The sequence below is a fragment of the Thermobia domestica genome, chromosome 16 (genome assembly GCF_964235325.1).
Source record: "Thermobia domestica chromosome 16, izTheDome1.hap1.1, whole genome shotgun sequence".
Taxonomy (NCBI): domain Eukaryota; kingdom Metazoa; phylum Arthropoda; class Insecta; order Zygentoma; family Lepismatidae; genus Thermobia; species Thermobia domestica.
The window spans coordinates 32787552-32799951 of NC_137469.1; the positions used below are offsets into that span (position 1 = coordinate 32787552).

Consider the following 12400-nt stretch of genomic DNA (forward strand, 5'->3'; position numbering starts at 1 on the left):
AAATGATCCCACTTTTTATTTTTGACCCCTACTTTATCCTTGAAGCGGTCGGTTCCAGAAATCAAAAGGGGTGCCATTGGATACAGCTCATCGAAATCTATATTTTAAACCCAAAAAGTTAAAAAAAAAAAAAAAAAAAAAAAAAACATGGCCACGGTAATTCCCTTTTAGCCAAACATTCTACCTGTAAATTTTCAGAATTTTGTCAACTCTATTGTCAATCGTTTACAAAATACATCTTGTATCTTCTTTTTAAACCTTTGCGTCTGTTTTAATATATATGTAGTCGCAGCTATTGCTATAGAACCCAGTTTATCACTAATATTGATTGATAATAAAAATTGATTTATACATGTTAGTATCAAGTTGCCCTGTCCATGTGAACGTGAACGATTTCCAGGTTCCAAGTTAAATTGTTATCACCGGGGCATGTATCTTATCAGTGAAGTGAAGTGAAATGTAACATTTAGAGAATAATGTAGTTTAAAAAAAAAAAAGACGAGAGATATGCCTCTTTCTCAAACTAACAAGGTACGAACTGTACTAAAAATTCTAAAAGTAACGAGAGATGCATTATTTAGTCGCAAAGTACTTTGGCTAACAAATACAGCGAGCTGTGGAATTTTGTTTGGTCTTGGGGATTTAATTCAGCAAGGTGTAGAACGTCAACTAGCACCACCAAATAAAAAGCCAGAATGGTGTTTGAACAGAACAGGTAAATTTATATCAGTCATTTTTTTGAGTATTACTATTATCGTATAGCCTATTTGTTGAAAATTCTGAGGGATTGAGTATAGCCCGCTCCCCCCAGTGATTTTTAACGAATCATAGTGATTCTAACGATTCATACTAGTTCATAATGAATCGGAATCGCATGTTATAAAGATTTAAGATGTAAATGTTGTGGTAAGGAAGTTTTAGTATAAGTAGTAGTAGTAGTAGTAGTAGCGGTAGTAGTAGTAGCAGTAGTAGTAGTAGTAGTAGTAGTAGTAGTAGTAGTAGTAGTAGTTGTTGTTGTTGTTGTTGTTGTTGTTGTTAGTAGCAATAGTAGTAGTAGTAGTAGTAGGAACGGGTTAGACGCCCCGCAGGGGTTGGTTGGGTTCTGTTCTCGATATAAGTAGTAGTAGTGACTCTTCCAGTTCCGGTGACAAAGAACTGGGGGGAGCGGGCTATACACAAGCCATTCTGAGTACTTACAATAGTGTTTACAGCAGACAATTTGTGTGTTTTCTGTCACGAGAGTTATTTCCTATCAGGCCCGAAGCCAGCCCAAAAATTTACGGGGGGCCCGACCCAATCTTGTTGTACTTCATCACCATATTATAGTTCATTTGCAAGCCTACGGTGAAACGTTTAGGGGGCCACCTAGCCCCCCCCCCGTGGATACGGGCTTGTTTCCTATATATCATACACTTTAAAACAGTATACTACTTTAAAATTCAGTACTTATAAACACAGCATACAAGAGCAATCGAATTGAGGCTTTTAGTAGCCAGGTAGCCCACCTATAGCATGAATAATAGTTTATGCTCGCTCAAATTTATCGTTGTTTGCACCAGCTGCCTACTGACGTATCCCGCAGACCCACCAGTTTCGTACTGTCCTGATGCGGAATAGATACAGTTGTTGGGCATATGTTGGCTTTTCTGGGGTCAGCATTTTTTGGTAAAAATTGTTCCAATTTTGATAAATATTTTCTAATTTTGGTTTGGTTAGGTTAGTTTAAGTTAGGTTAAATTAGGCTTGGTATTTCATGGTAACTTTAATTGTACTTACCTTCACGGTTTGTATAGATCGGCCACGACTTTCAAAAACTTGTATACTATATTTTCATCCTTTACGGGTTACTCACACAATAATTACCCTTTCGTAACATGAACTCATGTCTCCTATAAACATGGTTTTTCTTTTAAATCTAGTTTTTCCCCCTCCCCCAAAACCTTGGTTGTTTGAATTGGCCACCTACCACACATTAGTGCCCAGATTACACTTACCCTTATCTTAAAAAAAAGAAAAGAAAAAAAGTACGATGATAGGTTGAAATCTTCTTCGTTATATTCCTTCATCATTACTCATTAAGTTCTAAATCCTTGCGAGAGAGCTGTTTCTTTCCGTTTGTGTTTCATCTGCGGTATTACTCTTTCAAACATGTATACACATTTGTGGTGCATGGGACAATTCAGGTCAATGTTTATTGCACGAACTGTAAATATGCTATGCTCATGAAAACCAGTGTATATTAAAATATAAAAATTTTCACCGGTTTAGGTGGAAAAATGAAAATGAAATGAAATCTTGAAGCTTTACCTCTTACACTTATGCCGGCTAGGCTAAAAGAGACATTGATGATGAGAAATGGTGGAACGAAGAAAGTGGGAGGAAACGGGAGAACCCCGAGAAACCTCCCCACACGGTGTTTGTCCACCACAAAGCTGACTTGGTGCGGGCTGGAATCGAACCCAGGACTACATGCACCAGATGTGAACGCTCTACCACTGAACAACCGCGGCCCTTTTTCCCTTCCAAGAAGGGATAAATATATATAAGAGGTTGAATTTTACAAATTTATAAGTCTTTGTTAAGTTAAAAAAAATCAATTTATTTTAGAAATACCATTGCTTCGTAATGAGTGGTATCTATCAATTAACCAACAACAAGTTTTGAATTCCATCCTTCAGAAGAACTTTGTCGAGAGGGAATACATGACAATTTTAGTGGAGACTAAAGGGTGCAACAAAGCAAAACACTAACAGTCAATAATCTAGGATAATGTTTGAAAATGTGATCCTTATATAGCATTTTATTTTCAATTCTGTGATTTCAGGAAAGATGGTTGTTACAGGGCTAGCCATAGGTGTACCCAATCATATTTGGTACACATGGTTAGACCGTAAAATACCGACTAAGAATTTTAGAACAGTTCTACGCAAAGTACTCGTGGACCAACTCTGTGCAGCTCCTACTTTCGCATTTTATTTCTTCGCAACCATGAGCATAGTGGAGCGTGGAACGATATGGGTCGGATACGATGAGTTTTTGAAGAAATTTCCAGTCCTCTATATGGTAAGTGGCATTAGCATCAAGGTACAAAACATAATATCTTAAGTCTTTCAAGTATTACGAATGCTGCTGGAAAAAAATTCTGCAATCAATATTTAAAAAAAAAAAAGATGTAAAATTCTGGAAATGGGTTTGCTGTTTTTCTACGTATTCACCTTTAAGATCGGCACACGTTTTTATATGCTCAAACCAATCTTGGAGATCATTCTTTCCATCCTGATAGAGCTTCCTCAGACACTGCTGTTCGGAATTCGTGCAGCAGTCGAGCAATTCAGGCGACAAAATTGCTCACCACACATCTTATTTTTCATGTGCGGGAACAAAAGGAAGTCATTAGGTGATAAATCAGTGAGTATGGACAATGAGTCGTTAATTCGACATTTTTACTGGACAAAAAAAGAATCACCAGTTTGATGTGATGGGTGGGAATTGGCGTTTCGTGGTGAAGAATGATGGGATGATTGGGTTTGTTTTACGCAATTCATTAATGACCTCTGGCAAACAAATTGTTAAAGTTTAGTTCCAGGTTCGTATGAACATATTAAAGTTTGTTCTCCTATAACTATGTAGTACATCAAATTTTACTTATCTCTGACTTATCAAATTTGACAAATTACCGGTAAACCAGAGAATTAATTAGAAATGTCAATGCTCTAGCAATTCCCATTAAAGACGTGTAACAAACTGTATATTAATATTTATAGAATTGGAATTGAAACAGAACATTTTTTATTTTTTATTTAGGACTTAATATGAGTGTATAAATTAGGCAGAAGCTGTTTTTCTCCTTGTAATTTTAAATGAAGGTCATCTGTATAAAATGATAACTTCCATAACCACGCATTGTTGTGTAACTCAGCCAGAGGACTATTCTTTTTATTTAAGAAAATTTTGATTATTTGTTCAGAGCTCAAATAATCGCGTTAGAATTTTTCTGTAGATAAGCTAGCGTACTACAGTATAATATGGTAAGTCATTTTCTACAATCTCTTCAATAAACTCGTGAATAGATGATAACTGGTCACTTATGATATGATATAATTAACAGTTGATATGACTGGCTTTAAAACTTTTGACATATCCAAGCATTTTCCAAACAAAGACTGTTGATGAATGATGCAATGCACGATAGGAAAATCTGGAACCGTCACAGGATCGAGATCTGCGTCTCGGTGTCCCAAAAATATTTCTCGGGACGCTTAAATGTCCCGGATTTCAGCGATGAAGACAGGAAGGGAATATTATAGTTTGCTTATTTCACAGCATTAAGTATATAATTATTTTCTTCAACTTCTGAGTATGGCAATTCAAAAGTTGAAAAAAACTTCAGTACATAAAACATGGATTTAATTAAGAGTCTTCATCCCGGCGAAATTAAAATACCGCTAATTTTACAGTAATTATGTGATATCTTCAAATAGATAAAAGATAATCGAAATGTGGAACAAGAGCGCCCTAGACAATATTATTTTACATGAGAAACCGTTATCACGACTCACTTATCTGCTTTCGATTTCGAGCTATTTTGAAAATCGGCATTTATTTTCGCGTTTCTAAACAGCTGAAAACGGAAAGCCACTAGGTGACTTGTGATAACAGTACCTCATGAAAAAAAAAAAGAATATTGTCTAGGGCGCTCTTGTTCCATATTTCGATTATCTTTTATCTATTTGAAGATATCACATAATTACTGTAAAATTAGTGGTATTTTAATTTCGCCGGGATGAAGACTCTTAAGTTCACGATTTAACCACTTTGGCATTCAGAGAAGCATTCGTTACATTGGGGTTACCAGGGATAGAGGGAGGGGGGCTTACATTTGCTTAACTAGGGAGGAGTAGGCCTACTAAAATGACAAAAAAATATGCTTACGTAATGCTTGAACAACTCTATCTAATAGAAGAAAGTAAATTAGTATATAACACTTCTTTTCATTTTAAGCATTTCAAAGATTCTTGTAATTTAGTAGCGTCCTGGATTTTCATTTTTGAAATATGGCAACTCTAATGTACGATTAATGGTTTTTGAACCACTGTCATTTTCTACGGTCTTTGATACGAGAGCAACGACAACTTCGTTTTGCATAAATGTTTTTACCACCATCAATAACGATACACAGCATTTTCAACTCCTTTAAAAATATTTTTGTTTAGTGGTCATGCTGTGAATGCCACACTGTAAAAAATCGTTGTGTTATTTCAATGACAAGCCTATGTGTTAGCACGATTGTGTTATAATATAACACACGAACAACTCACTCTCCATTTGGAGTTGTGTGTCAAATGCCGGTAGTTGAAATGACACACAACCTGTGTGTTAAATTAACACAAGTGTAGAATCTTCAGTGTTGTTTTCTGCATGATTGCCAAATATGTTGGGCATCTAATTATAAAGGCTTATGAATTGAAGCTGCAGACAAACACAGAAGAAAGAAATACTTAAACAAATCCAGGTATACGCAAAATTTCATCTCTCACATTTGATGCATTTATTGCTTCTTTTTTTTAAGCGATTGTGTACTAGAAGCAACAAACACATCAACTTTATTAGATGGCAACTGTCGCCGATCATTTGAAAGTGAATATGGAAGAACTATAAAATAAAGTAAATAGATCGTCGTTATTTTGTTATAAAATTAAATGGCGAGTAGATTTTATCTTATCCCGAACGGTTATCGTCAAATATACGCGGCTTAAAGGAGCACTCTGATTAGCCACATTCAAAAGATCTCAATAATTTATCCCTCTACAAGCGACGTTTCCTTCATCGCCTCCGTGGCCAAGTCGGAAGAGCACGCGGCTAGTAACCGAAAAGTTGGTGGTTGTGTTAAAGACGTAACATACCCCCTGTGTTAAACGCCAACACCGCGGGGTATGTGTTGAAGTAACACCGCATAGTGGTACTCACGCTGGAACCACTGCCTTGTGTTAAAATTGAGTTGAATTAACACAAGCATTTTTTTACTGTGTACGTATATCAGGAAGCTTTTCATACACTACATTTATGACATTACACTACATTTATTATCTATCCCTCGAATAAAATGCAACACTTGAGCAATATCTGAAACATCTATTGGCTCATCTAGAGCCAAAGAACACCAATATAAATGTCGATTTTGGTCAGATAATTGAATTAATATATTTTCTGTAATACCATCTACTCTTCGAGCGACAATATTATGCTGGCAAATTGATGTTTTTTAAATAGCTTTTTCAGGGCACATTTCTTCCACTGCTGTAATTATACAATCCTTCATTAATTCGCCGTCAATAAATGGTTTCCCACGTTCCCCATTGAATAAACCACGCGAAAACTTCACGAATTCCTGTTTCTTGTCTAATCGTGGTACTGAAAGGGGCGCTAAGCTCCAGTAGAACCAACAATACCACCTGTATAATATTTTAGTATTACAAAATATTGTAGTTTAGTATTTTAGTATTACAAAATATTGTAGTTTAGTATTTTAGTATTACAAAATATTGTAGTTTAGTATTTTAGTATTACAAAATATTGTAGTTTAGTATTTTAGTATTACAAAATATTGTAGTTTAGTATTTTAGTATTACAAAATATTGTAGTTTAGTATTTTAGTATTACAAAATAATGTAGTTTAGTATTTTAGTATTACAAAATATTGTAGTTTAGTATTTTATTATTACAAAATATTGTAGTTTAGTATTTTAGTATTACAAAATATTGTAGTTTAGTATTTTAGTATTACAAAATATTGTAGTTTAGTATTTTAGTATTACAAAATATTGTAGTTTAGTATTTTAGTATTACAAAATATTGTAGTTTAGTATTTTATTATTACAAAATATTGTAGTTTAGTATTTTAGTATTACAAAATATTGTAGTTTAGTATTTTAGTGTTACAAAATATTGTAGTTTAGTATTTTAGTGTTACAAAATATTGTAGTTTAGTATTTTAGTATTACAAAATATTGTAGTTTAGTATTTTAGTATTACAAAATATTATAGTTTAGTATTGTAGTATTACAAAATATTGTAGTTTAGTATTACAAAATATTGTAGTTTAGTATTACAAAATATTATAGTTTAGTATTTTAGTATTACAAAATATTATAGTTTAGTATTTTAGTTTTACAAAATATAGTTTAGTATTTTAGTATTACAAAATATTATAGTTTAGTATTTAGTATTAGGGTTCAACCGCCCATACAAATCGTAATTATTTAATTTTTTATTTGATTTTTAGTTTATTGCCTCTTTCAGCAGCGAGGCTGGATATGTTTAATGGTATTATTATCTATTTGTTTCAGTGTGACTGGTTTATCTGGCCCCCAGCGCAGTTTATAAATTTTGGATTCGTTCCTTCACGTTATCGAGTGATGTACATTAATATTGTTCAGCTCTTGTGGGACATCATATTATCATACGCTAAACACAACGTAAGGTTAAAAGTCTTTTACTCATGGAGGGTGGCACAGAGAAACGGCAAATTTGAATCTAACAATTGGCGACATTGTATCGCGTGCATTTGTTCGAAACCGATATGATAATTCAGAAGACTTTGCTATAAAGATAACCAAGAAAGTTCTGTCGCTTTTTCTGAATGTCTCTATTCAATTGACCCTCACACCGTGAATTGAATGCAAATGAAGATAAGGCGAAGGTCAGTTGTTGGTTTTGGTATATCCAACATACTACCTGGTCGTGGAAGTTCAGTTACATCGTGAACTTGCGTAAGGACAGAGTGAACATGGAATCTCCACAGAGCGGCATAAGGGTGTGTATGCTGTACGGGTTCAAACTGGGGTCGAACGCCGCTGCAGCGGGCGGGAGATAGGCCTTTGGTGAGGGTGTCATGATTACGTAAATAGTGCAGCGGTTGTTTAACAAGTTTAAGGACGGTGACGAAACACTCTAAGACGCACTTTGTGACGGAAAACCAACATATGTACAAAATAAAGATCTTCAGGCAGCAATTGAGGCGAACAGTGGCCAGACATATAAAGAACTGGGACTACAATTTAATGTGAGTGGAGAAACCATTCGGCAGCACCTCCATCAACTTGGAAAGCATAAGTTTGGTCGATGGGCCCCACATGGTTTGACTCGGGGCCAGAAGGCAATGTAAGCAGACACTCAGGGGTGTAGCCAGCAGGTTTGTGTAGGGGGGCCCCGTCGTTTTTGAGGGAAGGCCAGCTACAATGTGCAAAGCTAAAAAATGTATTGCTGCTAGTCTGCAAAACTAAAAACACTATTTTAGCTTCTTTTTCTTTTTTTCTTCTTCTTCTTCTTCTTCTTCTTCTTCTTCTTATTATTATTATTATTATTATTATTATTATTATTATTATTATTATTATTATTATTATTATTATTATTATTATTATCCATAAATTATATTCAAGATAGTTTTTATTATGCTTAATCCAGAACTACTGCCCGGGACCAAACGCTATACTTTTGTGCATAACTATAAAGGTAACCAAGAAAGTTCTGTCCCTTTTCGTGGAGGTCTGTGTTCAATTGGACCTCACATCGTGAGTTGAATGCGAGTGGAAATAAGGCGAAAGTCAGATGTTGTTGTAGGCATATCCAACATACTACCTGGTTGTGGCAATTCAGACACACCATGAACTTGCATAAAGACAGAGGGAACATGGGACTTCCACAGAGCGTCATAAGAGCATGTCTGCTGAACGAGTTCAAATGGAGGTCAAACGCCGCTGTAGCGGGACAGAAGATATGCCAGGCCTTTGGTGAGAGTGTCGTGATGACGCAGACATTGCAGCGATGGTTTAACAAGTTTAAGGACGATGACAAAACACCCGAAAACACTACGTGCCAGAAGACCAACACATGTACAAAGAGGAACTGGGACTACAATTCAGTGTGTGGAGAAACCATTCGGCAGCACATCCATCAACTTGTGAAGCACTACAAGTTGGGTCCATGGGTCTCTCATATTTTGACTCCGGGTCAGAAGGCAACGCGGCAGTCGCCTGTGTTTATTTACTGTTTCGGAGCCATTTCTGGACAGGACGTTAACATGTGTTAAAAAGTGTGTCCTATACGAAGCTCCACGGCGTCGTCATCATTGGTTAGTGTCCCATGAACCGATTTCAAAACAACCGAAACCAGCACTGTACCAGAAGAAGGTCCTTCTGTGTGTTTGGTACATCGTGCATCGGAAACTGCTACCAGCTGGTCAGAGTATCAATGCAACTGTGTAATGTCAGCAGTTGAGCTGTGCTCAACAAAAACTCAAAACTCTGGAGCCATCACTTCTGAATTGCAAATGTGTCCTCGTTTATGGGACAACGCTAAGTCCCTCGTGGCTAGGATGACTCAGGACACCATTTTTCGCCTTGGATGGGAAACAATATTGCAACCACTATATTCCCAGCGTATTGCACCGTCCGATTATCATCTGTTCCATTCTTTGGACAATCACATTAGAGGACGCCATTTCAAATCCCTAGTAAAAGTCCAAAATGCACCTGATACTTTCTTCGTTTCACGGCCCACCACGTTCTACGGCGATGGATTCCATGGCCTTCCAGAACGTTTTCAGAAGGTCGTCGATGCTGATGGGGACTATCTTTCATCTTCCAGGTTAGGTGGCATATCGATGTTCGAAGGCGGTGTGTGAAAAAGCAACAACACGTTTCTTGGTTACCTTTATATTTAAATTTAAGACATTGTATACAGAACCTATCTATACAAGATTGATTTTCTTTGAAATTTCACTTAATTTCTTTACGGTTTCCTGACAAATATACTTATTTATTATTCGTGACTAAAAAAACATAATTATTTTATTACACTGATGAGGAAACGGTCTTAAGTGTAAACAACCGATTTGGCTGGGGTCCGGATATGTGTTACGGGAGACCAAAGTAGGAGACACGTATTTTGGCGTTTGGGCCCATACGCAGAAATTTCCGAAATTCGGGACCACAAAGTGGCCCTACATGCTATAACTAGGAAGCGAATGACGTTACTTGTACACAACCGATTTGGCTGGGGTCCGGATATGTATTACAGGAGACCAAGGTAGGAGGCACGTATTTTGGCGTTTGGGCCCATACGCAGAAATTTCTGAAATACGGGGCCCTAAAGTGGGCCTACATGCTATAACTAGGAAACGAATGACGTTACTTGTACACAACCGATTTGGCTGGGGTCTGGATGTGTGTTACGGGAGACCAAGGTAGGAGACACGTTATTTGGCGTTTGGGCCCATATGCAGAAATTTCCGAAATACGGGGCCCCAAAGTGGCCCTACATGCCATAACTGGGAAGGGAATGACGTTCCTGGTACAGAATGTTGGCTTGGGTTGGAATGTTATAATATATCCAAAAGTATGAGACTTGTGTTTGTTGTTAGGTCCCACAAAAAGAAATGTCGAATGTACAGGGTCCGATATTGCTAGATTTTCAATAAGGCCATGAAGTCGGCGTATGTGGTACCCATGCAATTCTGAACAGATGTTCAGCTGGCACGAGCCGTCGAGGGGGATCTGCTGACCACGAGGGTGTCAACGGAGCGAAAGAATGTTTGCGTTTTTCGCTTGTATTTCTAACTTCATGGCCTTATTGAAAATCTAGCAATATCGGACCCTGTATATTCGACATTCCTTTTTGTGGGACCTAACAACAAACACAAGTCCCATACTTTTGGATATATTATAACATTCCAACTCAAGCCAACATTCTGTACCAGTAACGTCATTCGCTTCCTAGTTATGGAATGTAGGGCCACTTTGAGAGCCCGTATTTCGGAAATTTCTGCGTATGGGTCCAAACGCCAAAATACGTGTCTCCTACTTCGGTCTCCCGTAACACATATCCCGACCCCAGCAAAATCGGTTGTTTACATTTAAGACCGTTTCCTCGTGAGTAGAAATAAAAGAGAGAGCGAATGAAACCCAAATTGAATAAAAGCATTGTTTCTCACCAAATTTTCCATCCTCTATGTCTTTTAAAATACTTGTTAAAGCATATAAAAATACACTGTACTTACAAATCAGTTTAGTACTTTGTTTTATGGCTGTATTTGTAGTACCTTGTTAAAACGTTTGTCTTCAAACTGTCAAATATAAATCGCAGTAAATTGTGCAATCTGCTGTCACAAAAAGTATCCCATTTTTCGATCGGTATAAGGAAGAGATACTATACTATTTTTCGATCGGTATGGAAAAACAATTTCTCCATACTATTTTACCATAAATTATTAATTGTCAATAAACTTTGTTACTTTTAAATGAATGAAGCGAGATAATTTTACTATTATGTTTTAAAAGTTGGTCATTTGGGGGGGCCAGGAAACCATTTGGGGGGCACGGCCCCGATGGGCCCCCCCTTGGCTACACCCCTGCAGACACTTGTATTTCTTTGCTGTCTCGTCTGAGGAAGGAGCCATTTCTGGAAAGGATGTTGACATATGATGAGAAGTGGGTCCTGTACGAAGCTTCACGGCGCTGTGGTCACTGGTTAGCATCCCATGAACCGGTTCCAAAACAGGTAACACCAGCATTGCACCAAAAGAAGGTCCTCCTGTGTGTTTAATGGACTACTCACGACATCGTGCATCAGGAACTTCTACCAGCTGGTCAGAGTATCAATGCAACTGTGTACTGTCAGCAGTTGAGCCGTTTTGAAGGAAAACGCAAAACGCTGAAGCGCAAAGGGGTCCTCCTGTTACAGGACAACGCTAAGCCCCACGTGGCTAGGATGACAGGGGATATCATTCTACGCCTTGAATGGGAAACAGTATTGCATCCGCCATACTCCCCTTACATTGCACCGTCCGATTATCATCTGTTCCATTCCTTGTGCAATCACCTTAGAGGACGCCAGTTCAGATCCTTAGTAGAGGTGTAAAATGCACTTGATACCTTCTTCGCTTCACGGCCCACCAAGTTCTACCGCGATGGTCTTCCAGAACGTTGAGAGAAGGTCGTCGATGGTGATGAGGATTATTTTTGATCTTCCAGGTACGTCTTAGGTGACATATCGCCGTTCGAAGGTCAGGCCACTATCCACGGGGGGCTAGGGGGCCGCCCCCCTAAACTTTGGTTGGCCCCCTAAAAGTTTCAAGGTAGGCTTGCAAATGAACTATAATATGGTGATGAAGTATAATATGATTGGGTCGGGCCTCCCTAACTTCTACCGGGCCCCCCCGCCTAAATTTTTGGGCTGGGTACGGGCCTGTCGAAGGTGGTAGGTGAAAAAGCGAGAGAACTTTCTTGGCTACCTTTATATGTAGTAATGATGAAACATTGGAAAGGTAATGGAATTACGTTCACTGGAAGGCAGGTCACTTTGTGTAATGGTGCTATTCCATTGCCTCCTGAATGCATTTTGC

General features: G+C 37.7%; 1 protein-coding gene across 2 annotated transcripts in view; it reads left to right on the forward strand.

Annotated features, from left to right (window-relative positions):
• Window positions 1–299: 299 nt before the first annotated feature.
• LOC145672741 (mpv17-like protein 2) overlaps window positions 300–12400 on the forward strand; it is a 51777-nt gene continuing 39676 nt past the window's right edge. The window contains exons 1-3 of one of the 2 annotated variants that reach the window (XM_081741913.1): window positions 313–715; window positions 2825–3063; window positions 7347–7475. In XM_081741913.1, coding sequence (XP_081598039.1) covers window positions 508–715; window positions 2825–3063; window positions 7347–7475 — 576 coding nt within the window. In that variant the 5' untranslated portion in view covers window positions 313–507. Of the gene's footprint in view, window positions 716–2824; window positions 3064–7346; window positions 7476–12400 lie in introns of both variants that reach the window. The other variant, XM_081741914.1, reaches the window with a different exon arrangement.